Source organism: Phoxinus phoxinus (genome assembly GCF_949152265.1).
Source record: "Phoxinus phoxinus genome assembly, chromosome: 22".
NCBI classification, from domain to species: domain Eukaryota; kingdom Metazoa; phylum Chordata; class Actinopteri; order Cypriniformes; family Leuciscidae; genus Phoxinus; species Phoxinus phoxinus.
This window is the reverse complement of record NC_136897.1, coordinates 4,178,171-4,202,684: the sequence shown is the minus strand read 5'-3', so window position 1 is coordinate 4,202,684 and position 24,514 is coordinate 4,178,171. Positions and strand designations below refer to the sequence as shown.

At 40.4% G+C, this 24,514-nt stretch overlaps 1 protein-coding gene across 3 annotated transcripts in view; it reads right to left on the bottom strand.

Annotated features, from left to right (window-relative positions):
- Window positions 1–24,514, bottom strand: part of cpne5b (copine Vb) — a 204,357-nt gene that overhangs the window by 52,321 nt on the left and 127,522 nt on the right. For all 3 annotated transcript variants that reach the window (XM_079597707.1, XM_079597705.1, XM_079597706.1), the window contains 6 exons: window positions 19,682–19,785; window positions 18,933–19,037; window positions 8,035–8,076; window positions 7,864–7,939; window positions 1,288–1,341; window positions 515–576 (listed from right to left, as the gene is read on the bottom strand). In XM_079597707.1, the coding sequence (XP_079453833.1) occupies window positions 515–576; window positions 1,288–1,341; window positions 7,864–7,939; window positions 8,035–8,076; window positions 18,933–19,037; window positions 19,682–19,785 (443 nt within the window). The remainder of the gene's footprint in view (window positions 1–514; window positions 577–1,287; window positions 1,342–7,863; window positions 7,940–8,034; window positions 8,077–18,932; window positions 19,038–19,681; window positions 19,786–24,514) is intronic.

Sequence of the window (24,514 nt, the reverse complement as noted above, 5' to 3'; positions counted from 1 at the left end):
ACCCTGAATTATAATTATAATAAAATAAAATAAAACAATTATATATATATATATATATATATATATATAATGATTTTATTTTATTATAATTATATATATATATATATATATATATATATATAGTTTTAATTCAAACTAAAACTAATTAAACTGTTTTTGCTTGTTTGAAATAAAGCTGAAAATATCTAATAAATCTAATACAAATATTAGATTAAACATTTAAACTAGAACAAAGTAAAACTGAAATAAAGATACATTAAAGTAAAATAAAATTGTTTAAAAAAATAATAACAGTGACATTTTTAATGAGATTATAAAAATATAAAAACTGAAAATATAAAAAGAAAAGGCGATTCAAAATATGAATAAATCCTATAATAGAATATAAATAATATTAAAATAATTAGTCATTGGTAACAGCAAGAAATCTGTGTAATTGTAAAGTCATGTGACCCACCCTGCGATTGAATGTTCAGTAATGCGTGTGACTCTCAGCAGAGCGTTCTCTACTCACCCTCCTTTGATGTAATCGAGGAAAGTCGACTCGGACTCCACTGAGAAGGACAGCAGTGTCACCTGCACGAAAACAGATCAAAACAGACAACTGAACACACACCACAAAAAGATTCGGTCATGTCAGAAACTGTCCTAATACACCTTGTTTGAGGTGGTGTGAACGAGGCAGTGATTGAATGCGGGCGGTGTGTGTGTCAGACGTTCTCAGGCTGATCTCATAATAAAGAGCAATAAGACGTCTCTGGCACAGCCATCAATCAAAGCATGACGCTCATATCAAATTATCTCTGCTGTGCTACAAATTCCTGCTTTCATATTCACTTCCACGATCTCTATCCACCCACACTCCCTTTCTCTTACACACACATATTCAGATATTTACAGTGGTGTGCCATTTGGTTTAACACGTGCGCCTTGACTGGGCTATTTTCCACATTTATAGTCAACCTCCACTATATGTTGATTACAATACAAGCGCTTAAACACCATAGACCGTCAAAGGAAAACAAAGCAAAGCTCTCCCGTTTTTTGCACTTGTCTTAATTACTGTAGCACGGGTTTAAAAGGGATACTCATTAATGCAGGAAGACATTTGAAAGCTACTGTGAATGTCTTTTCCCAACACATAATTGAACACAGCAAACCGGCGTAATTAAAGGCTCTGTCTGTGTGTGCACGTGTGTGTGTGTGTGTGAGAGAGAGTGTATGCTGTGATACACATGCACATACACTCTCATGTTAGTAAGCTAATCTCTGAAAGACACCACTCACCGTGCCCGAATTGACATATTTCTTCTTCTTCATCTTCTTCTTTGGATTCACCACCTAAGAGCCATTGAAAAAAACAAAAAAAAACAAAAATCAAAATAATGTGGAAAATGCAAAAAACAAAACAAAGTCTTCACATTGAAATCTCCAGTTGTCAGCACTAAAAAAGAAGATATTTTGAAACATTTCTCGGTATCGGTGTTGTTTTGGACCCCACTGACATTGAAACATTCGGTAACACTTTCTATGAAGTCCATGCTTATAATGAATTATAGCCCCATTTATACTTATAAGTATTATTCTATATTTATTAAGACTCATTAAGATCTATACTGTATTATAACAACAGTAATAGTTTTTTTAATAATTATAAGTAATGTATCTGCTTTTTCAATGTACATCAATCCATTATACACTTATTAATAAAAGGTCAAATGATCAAATAGATCCAAAAACACTTTTTTGCTGTAGCCATTAAAGACATCATTGATAACTAATTGGTAATGTTTGCATTAAAGGTCATGAATGGTCATTTTTATTTGTTAAAATCTATATCCCTCTATATATAGATCTATATCCCTCTATCTATATCTGCTTATAGCTGAAATTATACTTTAAAAATATTGTTGCAGTGTTTTGCTATTATGCTACATTAAAAAAAATTGGTTTGTATTAATGATTTCTGTTTTTTTAGTACATGAATTACTTTCATTAGTTACATTTACAAATAAACAACTTAAAATGTATAATGAGCACATCTTCATGATTTCTTAACATTTGGTTTAGGAAAATTGCATCCTTTGTTTTCACTTTATTAAAACATTTATGGAGGTTAGAAACCATTATCACTCACATTAAGTATTTATAACACCACAACATGGCTATTAATAACAAAATATTAACTTATTGAACAGAAATAAATCTGAATTATTAAAAAGTCATTGTAACTATAAATATAACAACATTATAGCAATGCAGGTTGCATCTTCATAAATACATTCATGGAATCATACGACTGATTAATTAATACTTAATCAAAAAGCAAAAAATTTAGCCATAACCCTTCTTATAATGCAGTATAGGTCTTAATGAGTATTTATACATATATTTATAGTAATACTTACTTACTCATAAATAAGTATAAATAGACCTCATAGAAAGAACACTTCATAGAAAGTGTCTTTATTCTTTAAAATACATCTTATTTTGTGTTTCACAGAATGAAGAACGTCATACAGGTTTGGAACGACATGAGGGTGAATAAATTCTGGCAGAATAAAAAAAAAAATAGGTGAACTATCTCTTTAAGAAGAAATTGAGCAATCAAATTAAGAACATAATGAGTAAAATATAATACATAATACAATTTGGGAGCTATATAAAATGTATGTCCATAGCAAAACCGAATCAAGAAGAGTTTTGCAGGGTAGTTGTCATGGGTGGTTGCTGTAGACGAAGATGATGAGTATTATTCCAATGCGAAGTTTAATGAGGGTAATACTAACAATACATAGACAGGAAGGGCAACACACACTAAATGCAACGTAGCCCGTATCAGCAACAATAGAAGTGTTGCTTTACTTACTTTTATTTGACACTTTCATTTATGATCTATGTAATCACAATGATTCCTTGTATATTGCATCCCACTTATATTCTGATTGTTAGAAATCATGAAGGAATGCTGGGCAATGCATAGACAGAAAGGAGCTGGGACGATAGATTTGGTCAAGTTTGTCTATAGAAGAGAGAAGGAAAGAGGCAGAGCGAGGAAGAATAAGACAGATAATGATGCTGGAGAGCACACAAATGAAAGTGGGACCATCCATGCGACCTCTTAGCTGTACGGGGTGAAGTACAGAAGAAAGGACCAGCAACCCCTGCTCGTCCCCATTCATGTCACAACACAAAGTAATCAATAGCTCAAATAGACTCTTTGTGCTGGGATCAATGCAAGGATCTGGACATGAAAAGAGTTTTTGAACATGTTCGCTCTAGACGCATGACCGATCACCCCTTCAGGTTCACAAAGCCCTGAGAGGCGAGATTACAGGGTAGCAATGTGAAAGATGTAAATCTAAAGACTTTCTAATGTATAAAAAGGTCACGTACTATAATAAAACGTTTTATTGCACTGTAATTACCTTGCAAATGCTCCAGACAAAACAACCTCTTGTGTTGAGGAATATTCTTACCCTATACAACACACCAGAACTCATTCCAAGGTAAATAAACAGACGTGACGCTTTAGGTTAAGCCTCAACCGTAAACCGCTTTCTCTCAAAGAGACAGTATGAATGTTTGATCAACCCAGAGCTCGCCACAACATTTTCACAGGCCACCTGAATCCCTGCTTCGTCTGCCATGAGATATTTCATAATGTGTAGATGATGTGTTGGCATCCGCACGTTAGAAGGCAGGAGTGCTGGGAATGCTTGCGATATCAGATCCTTTGGGAAGGGGATGGTAAATCACTGTAATAATGCAGAATCCCGGGAACACTGTCATAGTAATTCCCATTTGCATGCTTACCAAAGGCTTTAAAAACCCAAAAAAAAGAGACCCTGGAACATTTAATGAGGATGGGGGTGGCTGGCAACAATAGAAAGGATTATGAAATATCCATAAAAAGAATCAAAATTAGAATTAGAAATCGAAAAACATAGGACTCATGCATTGAACATTTGTACTGTGTCTTTCAGATTGAGGAATCAATTTTAAATAAAGAATGAAAATATTTGAGGGGACTTCGAGGGAGATTTATGTGTTAGCTGAAAAATTAAAGCATTCATATGGCTTTGAATATTTTACTTGCTCTGAGTCGTTTTGACCCAAAAACACTTTTTGAGTTTTATGCACTGAATAAAAAAAGTAAAGTCTGCTTTCTAGTGATATAGTTATTATCTTTCTAACAACTTTCTCCGATATATGATCTGCTGCTGACATCCAGCAATTTTGACCCAGAAACACATTTCTATTATATAATTATTCTTTCTAACAATGTTTTTGATATACAATTTTCTACTGACATATAATGATTTAAATGGTTGCTTTAATAAAACTTGTTTTTGAGAAAATGGCCTTCAAAGTGCCCCTATCATGCTTTTTCAGATACTACCTTTCTGTGTACTGTAATATAGATGTTTGTTAATGTAAAAGGTTTATTGTTATTGAGTAGAGTTACTGTCTCCAAAAAGAAAGAACCTTCTGAACTGCTGACACAAGTCGTCAGTAACTCCAGTCTCTCTTCCTGCTGAATCTGCGTAGGTTTGTAGTAAATTTGCATAATGCTAGTCTATGCTCTCCACTGGCTGCCGTGAACAACGTCTACTTTGACCCTCAAACACTGCTTGTATGAGAGACTGGAAGAGTTTGGTTTGTGTTGTTCATGTGGAGAAGACGCTGTTTTCTGCACTGCAAATCCATTTTGAGGCAGTTCCAAAGGATGAGACTTGAGCTGGAATTGAACGGTACGGAAAAAACATCGTTACTGTTCGTATCACTGTGTATCAAGCAATAAACAGACTGGACCATCTGACCAATCAGAGCAGAGTAGACCAATCACAACAGACTGGGCCATCTGACCAATCAGAGCAGAGTAGACCAATCACAACAGACTGGGCCATCTGACCAATCAGGGCAGAGCAGACTCTTGGAAAGGAGGATTTTAGAGCAGTTTTTCCTCATCTGGTGGGTCGCGACCCAAAAGTGGGTCTGAAAAGTTTTCCAACTTTTTCCAAGCGTGAACGGGCCTGAGAACGGGCCTATATCCCGGCATGAGAATGGGCCCATATACTGTGCTCGTGGCGCGCACATGCGGAGACGTGCACTGTATAAAGAACCAATGAAATTATGAGCATGCAACGTCGTAGATATGTTGTCAATTAGTAAGTCATGATAGAACCAAAAAGTACTAATACATTACGCGACTGGTACGTTGTGTGTGTGGAAGGATTTGCATGCAGGTATAATGTTCATTCTATTCATCAGGATCATGTTTCATTAACAGTTCATGTTAGTGTTGTGTATTTACCATGGTAACTTCAGTTCCCAAAATGCTACTTTATTTTCTATATTTTTAAATGACTGTGGTAGCATCATGCCACCAAACAAAAACTAGTTTGGGACTGCTATTTTTTAATAGCTTTATCTTACACAGTCTTGTCGGTAACACTTTACTTGAAGGGGTGTGCATAAGACTGACATGACACATGTCATGAACATGAAGGAGGGTTTATGCATGTTTATGACAACTGCCATTAAGTGTCATTGCCTCATTTATGACATGTATAAATCAAATATGACATTGTTTGAGATGTCTTTGTTATGACACCTTTACATAAACCAATACATCATAACCTGTCAGTGTCTTCGTCATGACAACTTGACATTACCAAGACAACATAACCTGTCATAAATATGTCTGAAAATGATTAATGATCAAACTTAAAAACCCACTTAGCTTTATGGGTTAACATTACATTAAACTGTCATGTGGTTGGTTTTGACATTGGCTGTCATGAGGCCATTATAACAGTGTCAGGAATATTTCTCTTGACCTCAACTACAGTGGTACACATTTAATTTGTCATTAAAATGAAAAATATTGTAATGTTAACCCATAAAGCTAAGTGGTTGGTTAAGTTTGATAATTAATCTGCTATGTCATGTTTATGACATATTTATGACAATTTATGTTGTCTTGGTATTGTCAAGTTGTCATGACAAAGACACTGACAGGTTATGATGTATTGGTTTATGTCAAGTTGTCATAACAAATGGCGCTTTTCCACTGCATGGTACGGTACGGTTCGGTACGGCACGGCACGCTTTGGCGCATTTCCACTGCATAGTACGGTACGGCACGGCTCGCTTCGGCTCACTTTAAATGGTACCACCTCTGTTGAGGTTCCAAGCGTACCGTACCGATACTAAACGTGACGTGAAAACACTGCAGATCACTGATTGGTCAGACAGAATCGTCACTTCAGCGTCATTGTATTTGCGACACGAGACACTAAACCCGCTAGATGTAAATAGCCAGACAACAGCCAACGCGGTAGCACCTGTTTTTAGAGTATTTACTTGACAAAATAAGTAAAAAAAAATCAAACAAGAAATGGCTGAATCGTGGTCAGTGGACGAGGTGCAGACGTTCCTCTCGTTGGTTGCCGAGGAGCGGATCCAGCGAGAGCTGGATTGGGCAACACGGAATGAAAAAGTGTTCCAAGAAGTAGCACAGCTCTTAGCCGCACACGGCTACCACCCGACCTACAAACTTAAAAATAAAAAATAAATAAAAAGTGACTACCGAGCCAGTAGAGGCGGCAACTACTAACGATCAGTCCCACCCACTTTGAAGCGGTACTAACTGCAGTGGAAAAGCAACCGAGCTAAAGCCATAGACAGTATATAAACTGGACACAGCGACCCCATAGGTTTCAACGGAGAGAAATGAAGTCAATTAGAAGCACTCACTTCCTGATCGCAAGGCGAACTGCGCAGGCTCAAACTGAGCTTGACGACGTAGATGTGACGTGAGCAACCTGTAGGTCTTCTAGTCGCTGTGCCGAGAGAAATCTGAATCATTCCCTTCCGAATCTCTCAGAGACGGAGAGCGTGAGCATTAGCTGTCCATGAGCTAGCAGCGGGAGCAACTTTATCACTCTCTATGGGCTTCTCCCTTGACTTTATGCCTCCACGTCCTCCCGATTGCTTGCGAGCTTCTCTGTCTGTCCATACGGTAATTTCTCGACTTGTGCGACAGAGTCGCGCGGTTATGACGCAATCGTTAGCCTATTTTTACAAAAACTGCTTCTACGGGGCCATAACGTAAGATACAAGGTAATGGAGCCTTTTATACATTTTCGTGTTTCTTTAGAAATAAACAATGGACAAACGGTGTCTTTAAACGCCTCAGATGTAAAGTTATTCGCTGTCAAAGTGACGCCAAAATGAATGGGAGTCAATGGAATGCTAACAGCAGGTGGGGGTCCACTAGCCAATGGCGGCGCCCGGGGATGCTTCAGTGTCTTCCGAAACACTGCCCCCCTGGCTAAAGCGAACCGAACCGTGCCGTACTGAGTCGAGTCGTACCACGCAGTGGAAAAGCGAAGCGAGCCGAAGCGAGCCGAACCGTTCCGCACCGAGTCGAACTGTACCGAGCCGAACCGAGCTGTACCATGCAGTGGAAAAGCGCCAAAAGACTTCTCAAACAATGTCATAATTGAGCGAATGACACTTAATGACAGTTGTCATAAACATGCATAAAACCTCCTTCATATTCATGACATGTGTCATGTCATGATTATGAAGGTGTCACGTCAGTCTTATGCACACCCCTTCAAGTAAAGTGTTACCGTTTTGTCTTACAACTTGTGTGTGTGACAACAATTTTTGTGAAATAAATTTGCTTGGTTTTTAGTCAAAACCATTGGTTTAGAGAGACCATATCCGTTATCACACTGTTTCAGAGAAAAAGAGCTGATGCTACAACCTATATTATGAGAAAATTCATATATTTTTGAGCATCCACCACCACACAAAAATCATTATTTAATAGTATTAGGAGATTCTCACCTCATATATATTGAACTGGCTCTGACCCCGGGCTAACTCTCTGTAGCTGGTGGTGTATTCACCGATGAAATCATGGCTAAAAAGATGAGAGGATTCACAGATTCACTACAGGGAAATATCACCACACAAAACTCTTTTGTTATTCACATTAGAAGCCAGTCATCAGCTTACCTGCCATCACGATCCCAGTCATACACTTCCACTTTGATTGTTCTGGAAAACAGAAAAAATCCCAGGTGTGTTTGACAAATCAAAACATTAGGAACTTGCATGGACTGTCTGTGTTGTTTTACCATATTATCTCCTAAAGGAATTATGCACATCAAGCAATGGTGGCAACACGGCCCAAAATTGAAGGCTGAATGCAATTTGAACAGCATAATTCCTGTATAATATCACTGTGATGTTCAGCATCCCAGACACCTGAATCGGCTCTTTAAAGTGCAATCGACTGGATCTTAGCCCAGTTATAATGCTCTTCTCCTTTTTTTGATAAATTACTTTTTACTTTTTTATCATTACCATGATCAATAGAAAATGTAGGAACATATGCAAGAACATGCATTGTTAAAACTTCAGTTTACCACCTGCTTTCCTCGGGCAGGAATAACGTGACATTAATCGCATCAGGAAAACGGCGGTGGGCTTCGTATCTTCTGTATAATGAGCTTATTTACATAAAATTTGCATATTTACAGATGAGTTTAGCATATACAGGATTATGATGCATCATCCAATAAACTATTTAAGGGAAATAAATTGATACCTTTGCTAATTTAGCAGTTATAGCAAAAAAAAAAAAAAAAAAAAAAAAACCTGCCCATTATCCAGCATAAAATTAATTCAGCAAATCGCAATTATCTATGAGAAGAAATTAGAAATAAGAAATAATTAAGCACAAATGGAATATATCTCACAAATGTTGATGTAACCAAATGTCATCTTAACACATTAATTGATTGTGTATCAAAAGAAAATGACAGGTGATTAAAAGTTAGGGTTCATCTTACCCTCCATTTAACACTTTTAAGTACAACAGATAATAGTGACAAAATCCGCTTATTCCAGGAAAATAATGAACATTATGTTGTGTTGATTCCGGAGGATTCCATGGCTAAATAATTCAGAAACCTGTGCAAGACTTGCATCTTGATGCTAAGGCCTAAATTGAGTCATCAGTCACAATTAAACAAAAGCAGCACAGGTCGGGGAAAGCATCCTGTGGCAGGTGTTCGCTCAACGGCTTACATCAACAGCGTTTTCTAAAGAAATCAAGCTAGCTACTGCCCATATTAATGAGGATGAAACACCGTCTCCTGAAGCTGGCTCATTAGCAAGACTGAGAGGCATTTCAGAAAACTCTAGAAATCTGTTCCTGTTTGCTTCCTATCTGCAAACAGTCCAGAACTCCCACACAAATCATTACAGCCGTTTATGGAGAACGTGAATAAATAAGGGCACAGTGGTTCTGGAATAAAAGTGCAAATTAATGTCCTGGGGTTGCTGGCTCAGTTCTGCTGAGTTGTCTTGATGTTTTTTTGTTAAGCGAATGAGTGGGCTAATATGTCCCTCGATATCCGTAAATTCGGGGAGCAGCTCATGCATTTCCAAACCTGCGTGACTTTAGTTTCTTCTGGGGAACACAAAAGGAGATATTTTGGGTTTGTTTAGTTAGCCAAACATTTAAAGTCAACATTGTCTAATGTTCAGTCGTCCGACTGTTTGTACTGTATTTTAACTGTATTTTAATTATTCTTATTTCTTTTGATTATATTATTTTCTTCTATGTAAAGCACTTTGAATTTAGCCTGGGTTTCCCCATACTGCCTTTGCGCAGCGCGATTTTATTCACGCTGAAAGGCAGTCTGGAAACCATGGACCTGATTTTCGCCTCGTTTAGGGAACCAATCACAGAACGGGGAGGGAGCAGCAAGACGATGACGACATCTATGCGACACAACTAAGCAGTTTGTTTATGGATTCAACATGGCAGCAGACGCGAAGCTACCTTTTGATGCAGCCTTAGATATTGTTCTAAGTAGTTTAGAACGCAAGTTTATTTCGAAAAAAGAGCAGTTTTTGGCGTCAGCTTTTGGCGTCTCTACATACGTCATCTGGTATAATGGAAACGATTGGTTATGAGCTACGTACAGGCGCATTTGATAGACATTCTTAGCACCCAATAAACGGCGCCGGGCATTCGTAAACCACGCCTCAAATACGAGAAAATAAGCATGTGGTTCCCAGACCCAAGTCTCAACGAGAATTGGGTCTGGCGTTAGCCAGGCTACTTTGAATTACCATTGTGTATGAAATGTGCTATATAAATAAACTTGCCTTGCCTTGCCTAATGTTGTTTTGGACCCCATTGACTTTCATTGTATGGACAAAAGCATTGTTCAAAATGTCTTATTTTGTGTTTCACAGAAAAATACAAATCATGTAGGTTTGGAACGACACGAGTGTGAGTAAATGATGACGGAATTGTCACTTTTGGGAACTATCAACTAGGAAACCATTGTTTTATGTGGGTAACAGCTATATTGACAAAGTGTTGAAACCTCAACACTGTCCTTTGACTTGTAGGAAAAAGTTTTGCCCACCTTACCAGCAAGGCAAAGCTAACGCAAAATATCAGAAAATCTCCTGTAGTCGAGGAAGTGAAGCATCTAAAAAGCGCTCCCTCCGTGGGATTGTGGGCGGTAGCGTCTTTTGACGTTCGTTATCTTCAAAGTAGTGCGAGCACCTCTCTGAGCATCTGTCACCTGGGCGTCATGTTCCCTGACAGTAAGAGAGAGCACACGCCAAGACGGCTCCCTAGGCTGCTGTCTATCATCCTCACAACAGAGGAGGAGAAAATAGATTGTGCTCTGAGCCCAAGCAGCGAAGACGGGAGGCGGGGAAGAAGATATTTAAGGCTGAAGGTACAATCCAGAGTCTTTTAATTCCCATACACTGACCTCAAACCAAAATGTTGATCCGAGTTTCTCAACGCTTCAGGCGTTGCATGAAAAAGGTTTCTGTGTGGGACTGGAAAGCCGCACTGAATGTCAACACCAGCGTTTATTGCAAAATTGTGGCGGTCTCTTGGTAAAACATTCATATATTTTGTTTGACAATCGTCGTTTGAAAGAGGAACATCAGTGAAAATTTGATTCCTCCCGAATTTCAGCAAAACTTTAGCCTAAGGTTTTCATAGATAAAACAAGGCATCCTCTTCAAGGTTTATTCTTAGCCTAAAGTAGAACATCTGTGATTCATTTCATTACCGTCTCAAATTAATTGAGATCATAATAAAACCATGGAGACGTGTGGGGGATGTTTCATATGTACTCTTTTGAAGCTTGGAATAAAATGGATGCACACTGACATCTATTTTAATGGGCTGTGGAACTATAATTTGTTCCCCCAATAAATGCATGGGTGATATACTGACACTGCCCTCTGGGAACTTTGTTCACACAGATCGCCACAAGTCAAAGGAGACAACCGCCTGTGGTGGCATTGCAACATCATGTTATTTATGTTCCATATATATTCACTGTCCCGGTTTATCTCCCTGCTGTTAGCGCTCTTTTATGATGTGTATGGCCTGTCAAAGATATGTCCGTACCTGAGTGCCAGGGCTCTGCGGTATGATGAGCTGAATACAGAAAGAGATGTGCTGAAAGCAGTTTTATATTTCAAATGAAACGGGCTGCAGGATTTGTAACACAGAGGTAAAGGGTTAGTTCACCAAAAAATGAAAAATCTGTCATCATTAACTCACTCTCATTGAGAGTCAATGGGGTCCAGACAACACTGCACCCCCATTGACTTTCATTGAACAGACAAAAAAATATGTTTCCAAATATTTTCTTTTGTGTGAGTAAATGTGAGCGCTGCAGTGATTATGTTTTTTTTTTTTTAGGCAAGACGTTCGCTGCACCTAGCTTGGTCCTACCGTACATTTAATTTGTACAGAGAGTCTGGCCGCTCTCCATTGGCAACGGTTAACTTACTAGTAGGCGGGTACACTGTAAAAATTTTTTTTTCATGATTTGTTATCACAACTTTTTATCTTTTGTCAAATCAACTTCGATAACTAATGTGTGAAGATAACATACATTTTGAGTTTCTGTTCATTAAACCTTTCTTCTTCATTGTATTAACTAAAAGTTTTAATTACAACGAACTCAAAATTTTAAGGCAACAAGGAAACTTGCTTTTTTAAGTTAAACCAACATTTTTTTTTTCAGTGTACTCTGTTGAAGTTTAAAACTATTGGATCTGCCCAGAGCCACTCTGGATCTGCCATAACCGCTAACGTTTGGTGGTGACGTATGACGACTCAAACTAGCGCACAACGTCATCGTTCTCAACCACTCCCTCTGTTTGCTGATTGGACCGGTAAAAATTGGCCGGAGAAAACCCAAGAATATACAGCAAACCCAGATGATGTACTGAAGGAAAATAAAAATTGAGCGGAAGTACGTAGGAGGGCGGAGCCAGGCTGTCACGGTGTGGGTCTTGTTCCTTGTTGTCTGTCATGTGATTCCCTGTTTGCCATGTGTCTTGTTAATTGTCTGATCATTGTTCCCATGTGTTTCTGATTAGCCACGCCCCCTTGTTATCTTGTTTAGCTTGTTTGTCTATGTATTTATACCTCTGTGTTTCAGTTGTTGGTTGTCGGTTGATGTTTGTGTTTGCTGTAGCTGGTAGATGTTTCCTGTTCCTTTCCTGAGTTTCCTGTTCTGTTGTTTATTAAAATAAAGTAGTGCGTGCACATGGATTCTCTCTCCACTTCATCTATGCCTCAGCGTAACAGATCGACCGACCACAAGATGAATCCAGCAGCACAAATTGTGTGTCTCCGTCAGGGAGAGAGGCCCGTGGAAGAATACATCGTGGACTTTTTGGAGCTGGCTCACTTGACCGGTATGGATGAGTTAAGTCTTATCATCTTTTTCACTGGAGGACTATCAGAGCCGATCAGCTCCCTTATGCCACCTCATCACCCTAGCTGGAATCTCCAGCATTCTATTCTCCATGCTCTTTGGCTGGCCGGATCAACTCTTACTGAGGGTTATGCAGAAGCCTGCAAACTGACAGTACCCGCCAAGCCTGAGCATCTTCAAGTCATGCCTGATCTTCACAACAGCCCAGAGCTTCCTTCGCCGCTGGTCCCGTCCAGCCCAGAGCTTCCTTCGCCGCTGGTCCCGTCCAGCCCAGAGCTTCCTTCGCCGCTGGTCCCGTCCAGCCCAGAGCTTCCTTCGCCGCTGGTCCCGTCCAGCCCAGAGCTTCCTTCGCCGCTGGTCCCGTCCAGCCCAGAGCTTCCTTCGCCGCTGGTCCCGTCCAGCCCAGAGCTTCCTTCGCCGCTGGTCCCGTCCAGCCCAGAGCTTCCTTCGCCGCTGGTCCCGTCCAGCCCAGAGCTTCCTTCGCCGCTGGTCCCGTCCAGCCCAGAGCTTCCTTCGCCGCTGGTTCCGTCCAGCCCAGTGCCTTCACCGCTGGTTCCGTCCAGCCCTGCCGAGCCTACGCTCCACGTCAGCCCTGCCGAGCCTACGCTCCACGTCAGCCCTGCCGAGCCTACGCTCCACGTCAGCCCTGCCGAGCCTACGCTCCACGTCAGCCCTGCCGAGCCTACGCTCCACGTCAGCCCTGCCGAGCCTACGCTCCACGTCAGCCCTGCCGAGCCTACGCTCCACGTCAGCCCTGCCGAGCCTACGCTCCACGTCAGCCCTGCCGAGCCTACGCTCCACGTCAGCCCTGCCGAGCCTACGCTCCACGTCAGCCCTGCCGTGCCTACGCTCCACGTCAGCCCTGCCGAGCCTACGCTCCACGTCAGCCCTGCCGAGCCTACGCTCCACGTCAGCCCTGCCGAGCCTACGCTCCACGTCAGTCCTGCCGATCCAGAGACGCGTCTCGTCAGTCCTGCCGATCCAGAGACGCTTCACGTCAGTCCTGCCGATCCAGAGACGCTTCACGTCAGTCCTACCGATCCAGAGACGCTTCACGTCAGTCCTGCCGATCCAGAGACGCTTCACGTCACGTCTGCCGAGCCTGAGCTTCACGTCACGTCTGCCGAGCCTGAGCTTCGCGTCACGTCTGCCGAGCCTGAGCTTCACGTCACGTCTGCCGAGCCTGAGCTTCACGTCACGTCTGCCGAGCCTGAGCTTCACGTCAAGTCTGCCGAGCCTGAGCCTCACGCCACGTCTGACGAGCCTGAGCCTCACGTCACGTCTGACGAGCCTGAGCCTCACGTCACGTCTGCCGAGACAGAGCTTCACGTCAAGATGGCCGCCGCCGAGCCAGAGCTTCACGTCAAGATGGCCGCCGCCGAGCCAGAGCTTCACGTCAAGATGGCCGCCGCCGAGCCAGAGCTTCACGTCAAGATGGCCGTCACCGAGCCAGAGCTTCACGTCAAGATGGCCGCCGCTACGCCTGTTCCTGAGCCTGTTCCTGAGCCGGTGTCTGTCGCAGTTCCTGAGCCGGTGTCTGTCGCAGTTCCTGAGCCGGTGTCTGTCGCAGTTCCTGAGCCGGTGTCTGTCGCAGTTCCTGAGCCGGTGTCTGTCGCAGTTCCTGAGCCGGTGTCTGTCGCAGTTCCTGAGCCGGTGTCTGTCGCAGTTCCTGAGCCGGTGTCTGTCGCAGTTCCTGAGCCGGTGTCTGTCGCAGTTCCTGAGCCGGTGTCTGTCGCAGTTCCTGAGCCGGTTGCTGTCGCTGAGCTGGGTTCTGTTCCTGTGCCGTGGTCACCCGAGTGGTCGTCTCTGCCGTGGCCGCCCGAGGGGTCTTCACCGCCGTGGCCGCCCGAGGGGTCTTCCCCGCCGTGGCCGCCCGAGGGGTCTTCCCCGCCGTGGCCGCCCGAGGGGTCTTCACCGCCGTGGCCGCCCGAGGGGTCTTCACCGCCGTGGCCGCCCGAGGGGTCGTCACCGCCGTGGCCGCCCGAGGGGTCTTCACCGCCCTGGCCGCCCGAGGGTCCTGCTCCGCCCTGGCCTCTTGCACAGCCTGCTCCGCTCTGGCCGTCTGTCCAGCCTCAAGCTTCACCCTCCATCCCTTCCCCGAGTCCGCCTCCGCTTCACCGCCCACCTGAACTTTCATCTTTTTTTTTTTTTGTCTGTTTTTTTTTTGTTTTGTCCCTTATGGGCGTCAGGAGCCGCCCATAGGGGAGGGGCTATGTCACGGTGTGGGTCTTGTTCCTTGTTGTCTGTCATGTGATTCCCTGTTTGCCATGTGTCTTGTTAATTGTCTGATCATTGTTCCCATGTGTTTCTGATTAGCCACGCCCCCTTGTTATCTTGTTTAGCTTGTTTGTCTATGTATTTATACCTCTGTGTTTCAGTTGTTGGTTGTCGGTCGATGTTTGTGTTTGCTGTAGCTGGTAGATGTTTCCTGTTCCTTTCCTGAGTTTCCTGTTCTGTTGTTTATTAAAATAAAGTAGTGCGTGCACATGGATTCTCTCTCCACTTCATCTATGCCTCAGCGTAACACAGGCTATGCATCGCCCTGGTTTTCTCAATAAAAATTTCTTACATTGGATTTTGGATTATTGCATCCTGAAAGCTAAATATAGACTATAAACGAACTGCACCACAGTCACATGACTTCAACGTCACCATCACTAAACTTCGGATAACTCTTTCAGTCTTTATTTTAAAACCATTTTCCTTGAAAGTTTGAGTTATAATAGTTTGCAAGAGAGTAATTATGAACACAACGAGAGAGTAAAAGCGACTGTAAAAAAGGGTTGGGTACTGTTCACATTTTAACCGATTACTAAGTAATTTGTAGAAGTGTTGTTGACATTCTACAAATTACATTTTCTGACAGTCACGTGGGAGACTGGGGGATTTATATGACGTCCACCTGTGAATGCAGACACGATGGCTGGATTGCGTTTACATTACACTGAGATCCGATCACAATGCGTCCTCGACTACCTCCGAAACTGGACACGCTGATCGATAACATTCCGATCAGAAGCGCGTTTACACTCGTCTTTTCAATGTGTATGTGGACAACATCCGGATACAGGTCGCATGTTAATGCCAAGTGTAAACGCAGCCAAAGAGACACGCAGAACATGCAGGATTCGTATTTAAATAGTCTAACTCTCGCGCCCAGATGCGTTCTCAGGTACCGAAATTTGGCACAAATTGATTTAATTTGAATCGGTACTCGGTAGTATCGACGTAATTCGGTCGGTGCCATTAAAAGTACATAGTTCGGTACCCAACCCTAGAGTTGCTGATGATGTTTAATGTCCCAGACAACCTCTGTAGTCCCATTTAGACACTTGTTAGCAATTGCATTTTACACTGTAAACTTTTTTTGGTTTAACTTAAAAAAGCAAGTTACCTTGTTGCCTTAAAATTTTGAGTTCGTTGTAATTAAAACTTTGAGTTAATACAATGAAGAAGAATGGTTTAATAAACATAAACTCAAAATAGTATGTTATCTTCACACATTAGTTATCGAAGTTGATTTGACAAAAGATAAAATGTTGTGATAACAAATCATGAAAATATTTTTTTACAGTGTACAAGACAAGTAAAAGCTTAAAAACACACAAGCAGGTATTAGTAATGTATTTTATATGTTTTAGAATAAAACTTGAAAATATCTTGAGCTTCTGTTCACCAGACCTTATTTTAGGCTTTTAACCAAACACATATTCACTTTGGGACAATGGAACTGTAACTGCTAAAATGCAACTTGTTTACGGGTTTTGGCCAACTGTATAAAAATATGTCATCCCTGCAGCACACGATTATACATTTTAATTATTATTTTAGAGTGAACAATAAGTTGCAGCTCATAATTTCTTCACATTCACAGATGAAGTGTTTTTGCACCCCTAGTGGCAGAAAATAGAAATGCAGAAATAGTGACTGTTACAAATACGTTTCTATTGCTATTGGTGGAACAAACAGGTATAAACCTGCCACCATAAACTCTTGCCACTGGCAAATGTTTTTTTGAATGCAGGTACTATGAAATGCCTCACTTCCTGATTTGGCGTGGCATGCGGGACGTTTCAGCGGCGTATTGCAGCGTGGTGCCTGTCACGAAAGATTAACCCTGGAGAGCAGCTACAGCACACAGGCAAGAACGTAATTATGAGACACGCGGTTTTGGTTCCCCAAGCTGATTGGCCGTGACAGGGTGGTGACCGTCGCTTAGGGTTGCCAACCATTCCGTATAATACGGAATCATCCCATATTTAAGACATCAAAGTAGCGTTCCGTATTAATCCCATACATAATGCAGTTTGTCCTGTATTTTGTGTAGGCCTATACCTACCAGAATATTAGAGACCATATCAAACTCTTCATTGGGAATACTTTTTTTTTTTTTTTGACAATCATTGATTTGCGAACATCGCCCTTCGAGGAAGGCTATAAGACCTGTCCTATAAAGACTGACAGGTCGCTACCGCTTATAGTGAGCGTGTACTACAGGCAATTCCTGTTCAACGTCCACTGATTTCAGCAAATCAGTTCGGGCGAATGCAGACAACTTGGTTATTATTCATGAGCACCAATATCCAGCTACGACATAAATATGCAATCTACCTGAAGGAAGACGTGATCAAGTCATCTATCACTGTTGTAAATTAGGCTAAGTAAAACATTTTTTTATGTCTTTTACACAAAAACACGAAATTAAAGTCTCAAGCACCACCAGCAGCCCATACTAATTCTCTCTAAGGGCCAGTTCACACAGAACGCGTTTTGGCTTTGAAAAGCTTTTTTTGAAAGTCGAACTGATTTTAACTTGAGCGTCGCGTTTTTAGAATGGCGTCGGGTCATGTGCGAGACGCAGCAAAAGACGCGAACGCAACGTTCAAACACATTCGTCTAGTGCATGTTAACATGCTGTGTCTGAAATCTTACAAATGCTGCCTTCGGAGGATGTATTCCAAAGTAGGAAGGCATTACGCCACGTCCGAATCCAATGTTCGCTTCACTTCCTGTCCCCCGAGAAACCTTCATCCGATCGATTATTGAAGGCAGCATAGATGTAGGTAACACTTTATTTTAAGGTGACATAGTTACATTATACTTACTCATTTAAGTACTAATTAATATTAATTAACTACATGTACTTACTATAGAGTTAGGGTTTGGTTTAGGGTTAGTTACTTGTAATTATACATAATTTACTGTCATTTCTATAGTAAGTAGGTAGTAAAGTGTAACTACACCTTAAAATAAAATGTTACCAAGATATATCCTTGCCTTTGTTATCCCACAATCCCGTGCTTTCCATTCTTGAGCTAAAAAATTAAAATGTCATCTGAAAGTTGCGGTCGGTGGTCAGTTTGTGTGTAAATGTATGTTTTTGACCAACGTTTCCACTTTTAATATAATTTCTAGCGAGAAATGACTATTGTAGCAATTCAATCCAAGTGTACCAGGTGAGCAGCCGAGCAACATCAGGAAAGCCACACATATGGAGCTGGTTATGTGATGCAAATGTTAAAATGAGTTCGTTTACAAATCATGCACTACTGTAAAAGTGTTCTGTGATCATAACATAGTATTGTGCAAGGAATAGCATGGAAATAAGTGTTTATTAAATCGATAATCTACTCCAGTATTCATTATGTATGTGAAAAGAAATACAAGTTGCAGTGTGTTGGTGTTTTACAGTGTGTTGGTGTTTTACAGTGTGTTGGTGTTTTACAGTGTGTTGGTGTTTTACAGTGTGTTGGTGTTTTACAGTGTGTTGGTGTTTTACAGTGTGTTGGTGTTTTACAGTGTGTTAGTGTTTTACAGTGTGTTGGTGTTTTACAGTGTGTTGGTGTTTTACAGTGTGTTGGTGTTTTACTGCCTCTAGTGTTCAGCTGGAAGCTTCAGTGAATTGTAAAGTATACTGTGTTTTTGAGTTTTGCAGAAATGTAGGCACGTTTTTCCAATACACACAAGTCTCATAATTCATCTCAAGCTCTTCACTGACACTGCTGTCTCCTTGGTAACCAACTATACTTACCTTTAAAAAAAACTTTACTAATGTCAAAATTGTTTTGTTTTTTGTGGAAATGGTGCATTATATATAATTTTCACATTAAAGACATTAAAATAACTCCTTACCTGTCGAAGTCTCCATTGCAGAGAGCTCTGACTGGAATGGTGAACGGCTGCCACACGGGGTTGAGTGTGTTCTTCACCACCTCTGTCTTGTGGCAGATTGTAAACCTTCATGTTGAGAGAACGAACACAAACACAAAGACATCGAGGCATTGCAAAACTTCTGAGGAAACTGGAATACGACTGTCATCCGCCACCTGCTCTGTTCATCTCATGGTGATCAAAGCTGACAAACCATATGGTTTGCAAGTCTACAGACATCACATTGGTTTTTAGACTTTGCAAATCACAGTTTTCTCTATGGGTTTCATGTAAATAATACAAATGCTATCCAAAGATCATTTTAGCCTACGTATCAAACGCCCAAAAGTATCATCCTTCCATTCTATAAACAGATATTACTTAAAATTTGATTATTCATCAGCATCATTAAAACACCCTAAACCTGTTTAAACACTGTCTGACTCTGCAGAGCTTTCTTAGTTGCTCCGTTGAGTATTTTTGATCTGAAAGACAAAATGAGCAAACTACAGAATCATGGCTTTAGTAAAGAGGCTTTGATGGGAACTCTGGGTTACATCGAAGGACTTTTCCTGTTCCTCTGTATGCACACAGAGATTCATTTCCAGCCCATGCATTTCCCACAGAGCAGCAACATGTTTCGCCAGTCTCACAGTGTGGGGGTGAGGTTGCGTGCTGAGAATCATGGGAAATATTTTTTTCACAGTTACAAATCGATGTATGATACTTACGTGCCGTCTTCATTGCTTCTGTAGAAGACCATGAAGGGATCGGATTTCCCAAAAAAGTCCTTCTTGTCCAATTTGTTGGCACAGAACTGCATGGTTGCACTGTCCTATAAAGAAAAAAAAGATGTCAGTGCTGTATGGCAAAACTATGTTTAAATATAGCCTATTGTCACGATCCTGGTACTGTGCTTTTTGTTTTGAATGGACTTTTATGTTGAAGTGCATTCTCTGTTCTCGTCGTTTCTGTGCCTCCTTGTTGTCGTATTAGTTGTTATAGTTACCATCATTAGTTACACCTGTCTTTAACTATCATTGATTTCTCTGTGTATTTAAGTCTGTGCTTTTCACTTGCTCTTTGCTAGTCAGTAGCTGCGTTTACATGGCTCAATCCGAATGAAATCAATCCGATTAAAGAATCCGAACAAGGTGTTTACATGGACGACAAATAAAGTAATCGGGTTGATGTGCGCGTTTACATGTCACAAGCTTTACATCTGATTTGATCGTTTTAGACATGCGCAGTTACGCACAATCAGTCCACTAGACGATTCCCGCCTCCTTTCCACGATGCGCATAACAGCCACCCTCTTACCATTGCTTTTTTTTTTTTTTTTTTAATCAGATTTAACATTTACGTACTCCAGCTGCTAATTAGGAGACGACGAGCGCGATATAGATATATTTGCTTTACTTATTATTTATTAAATCCAGGCAATTGGTTGATGAAACATTGATTAAAATTAAGATACAATTAATACAAAACGAAATTCACTTTAAAGAAAGGCTTTGTGCTTTCTGATTGAGGTCTGTGAATGTTTTAAAGCATCTTTTAGTGCCGATTTCAGAGCAGTCACGTCCGTAACCGAGAACTGTCACGTCCGTGACATCGTTTTTTCCTCATAAATGCGAACACGAAAAATAAAATAAAATGAATACTTTATGTTCTGTGGAGCTCGTTTTATTTTTTCTCACGTTTATATTAATTTCTGCTTAAATACTGAGTGCATGGAGGAATATAGCCTATTCCGCGCTCAAGCACAAATCTTGCTGCAACGGCAAAAGCAAACTAATGATAGCCTAATATGTCTGAAAAAATAATGAGGCATTTTTATTGTTTATTAATAAAATATATATTTCTAAATCCGTGTCGGCTCCAAACATATCTATATACATCTCCGCTGTAAAGTGGATGCGCCTTTAGAGAGAAATGCACCTTTCATATGGATTGCAGCCTAATCAGCCGGTATTTGCTTTCGATTCAAATTTTTTAGTTTAAAAGTGGACATTTAGAGCTTTATATAGAAATATTCATCATATTTTTGAGGCTATACACTGTATTTCAGTTCATTATTGAGACGCGCTCCAGTTCACGCATGGAGATAATTATAGCGCGCCCTGTTTGTTTTATTTTATTTTACAAAAGCAAAACGTTTTCTTGTGAGTTTACCCAAATAAAAGTACTTGCGACTGATGCATTATTCCTTTCTGTATGACCAGAAAAGATTGAGTATTTAAAGTTGTTTCCACTGTTGATAGGAAAATGCAAGTGTTTAAAGAAAAAAAATATGCGTCTCTGTCCCCAGCACATTTCAAACCAAACTGACGCCCATGGGTGAGAGCACCAATACCATTGACAATGCGAGTCGCAATCGTACTGTATAAACTCGGTAGCTGTCATTGCACATGCGCATTCCTTTCAGATTTGGTTTTCAGTCCGATTAAGTGTTTACATGTTCTCTTGATCGGATTACAAAAGGAATAAACCACCCCTTTCAATCCGATCGAAATTTCAATCGGATCGAGCTCAATCGGATCAATTAAGGTGTTTACATGAAGGTTTTTCAATCCGATTGAGCCTTCAATCCGATTATAAGGGTCCATGTAAACGCAGCTAGTGTTTGTGGTGGATCGTGTTCATGTCTTGGTCAGGACTTCCTGAATATTTCCTTTTGTGGAATCTTTTTATTAAAGTGTTCGTGCAAAATGGCCTAAACATATACCATATTCCCTTTTCAAATGTACATACTTTATTGACTTAAGATTTAGTTATATTTGTTTCATATTAAAAATATATATATTTTAAATGAATAAATACATGCAAAATATATATATTTTTTAAATTCAAATTAAAATAACAGAAAAATGTTTGTGTGTATCTATATACAGTATATGTACCACACACACACACATATTTTTTTATATATTTTTGAAAATATATATATATAAATAATATCAATATTTGACCCTAAGCTGGGCTATTTACAACACATATTGGACATATGTTTGAAATATTTATATATTTTGCCCAGGAAAAAAATGGTGTATGAGCTGAGCTGACATGACTGCAACAACACAAAATCTGCACTGAATCGTGCATTATAATGATTACAATGCAGAGAGAATAGTTCCAAAACACTTTCATCTAATTCTTCTGGGAAAACGGGAGGCTCATTACAGCAGGATCAGTGATCTTGTAGAAGTGAACACACAGAGATGGATGAAGCTTTGGGATTTGAGCTCTATTCAGTGACGGGGAGCACTGGTCTGTGATCAGCTTCTGCCTCACTTGTCAATATGAATATGATCATGCCTGCCATGTAGAAACAACTCCAGGTCAACAGTTTCATGCTGCGATAATGTAGGATGTGCATCAACGCATGTAATCTTTGGAGATGGCCCTTGAGATCAAAGGTGTAGCACATTCAGTGCGGAAGATGTGTCTATTTCAACTAGAACGAGTCTGTCTGAAATATATTTTTTGATCATGTTATTAAATTACACTAAGTTCTGAAGGTTTGAAAGTCTTACATAGACATTATATAAAGACAATTAGTTGTACAAACACTGACTGAATATCTAAAGGCTGTTGTTAGGAGCGTTTTCTCTGAGGAGGATAAAGAGGAAATGCTTCCTCTACAAATTTGGATGGGAAAATAATGAGTTCAAAACAGTAAAAAAATAAAACAAGAAAATGACATAATTTGTGGCGGTGACTTTTTTTAATAATGCCTGCCTGTCATCATTGGAAAATGTCCATAAATCATCCCGAATGGTGGAAACAGATCCTTTAAAAGCTGCTCTCTCCTTCTTACACCGCGTCTACACCAGATGCGAGCGGCGCAACACGACTAAGGCTAATATAACCCATTATAATCAGTGATGCTGTCTGCACTGAATGCTGAATGCGACCGACAATACAAATTCAATACATTTAATGCATCCTTGCTAAATATTAAAAGTATCAATTTCTTTAAAAAAAATACTAATCTTTTTTAATCACAAACTTGGTAATGTAAATCACCATTTTGAATAACTTCCGAGTCGAAATAAGCTTGAAATGATGAGATGATCAGTGAAAACCCAAAGGCAATTATACCTGCAGAAGTTTACTGAAGAATTATTGATTAATGGCACAAAAAAAAGGCTATATGTGACTTAATATTAATAGCAGAAAGAAGTTAGAATGAAACAAATCAAAGATATAAAAATAAATGAAATGTATATATATATATATATATATTATTTTTTACTTTAATGTAGAAGTTACTGATTATTGTACAATAATTTTGAAGCAATTTTAAAAGCAGCATTTTACACAGGTGTCAGAATTGTTACAATTTCTTCTAGGTTCAGTTCACTTTCACAAGGCTACATTTCTAAACGGACCACTGACAGAATTTGTTAATACAAGTCATGTGCGAGTAAACTGTCCTCTCATTGGTCAGACCTGTTTACATCCCGATATTCCACTCATAGCAGTCATTCGTTAGTTTCATATCTTTATCATTTTGAGAAAGAATCAAGGCTTTGTCTGTATTTTGGACAGTTGTTCTGAAATGTGTTTGTCCGACCAAATTTCAATCAGTCCCATTGTCTTTGCTCCAGGTTACCCCACGATTCATTTTGAGAGGCGTCAGCAGAAAACACTGTTTCACGGTTTCGTCATCAGTCATTTTGTACCCACCACTTTTTTTTTGAGAAGCTTAACGTGGTTTACCTAAACAACAATCAATGATCACCAAATTTCTCTCTCATATTGCTCATCATAACCACTTAAAACTGTCAAAAAATCTAACCAGAAATTTGGTGATCACTGATCGTTGTTTAGGCACATTAAACCGTTAAGCTTTTTCCTACAAAAGCCTCAATGAAGCAGAAACACTTAATGTCAGATAACGTCCATAATAATTGGACTTTGGGTTCGATTTTTTGACCGTTTTCAATGGTTATGAGGAGCAATATGAGAGAGAAACTCGGTAATCATTGTTAAGGTAGATTAAACCACGTCATGTCATATTGTCAACATGGTACTTATGAAGCAGAATAGTGGGTCATATATGTCTAATGCTTTTTGAAAACTTAAGGCTTTCTTCTTCATAAAACGAGTCGGACAGCATCGTTAGCCAACTATGGTCGCAAGTTCCGTCGCTATCAGCAGTTCAACGAGTCGGTGTTTCCAGAAACCAGTTACAACGAACATTCGCAAACAGCATCGCAAACTTGTGTGTTTGGAACGACAGATCTCGACCTGCGGTTAGAAGCAGCGAGTTACGCAGTTGTACGGGAAACACACACCCTGAATGACTCATCATACATTGTGATACAGCCTGGTCTGTAGGTCCATTGAGTCGAGTTTTCAGAGTTCGTTCTCATGCGGACCGAGACCACCTCATTCAGACGATCTCAGACCGCTGAACAAATCGCCTTCATCATTGAGGTGCCAGGCAAATGTATTTTTACGGACGTCCACATAAGAAACAATAACCATCCGAATTGGGCATTAGTTTGCTTTTGTTCTGTTCCTGTTTGCCTGTGTTACCAGTGATTGTTTGTTTC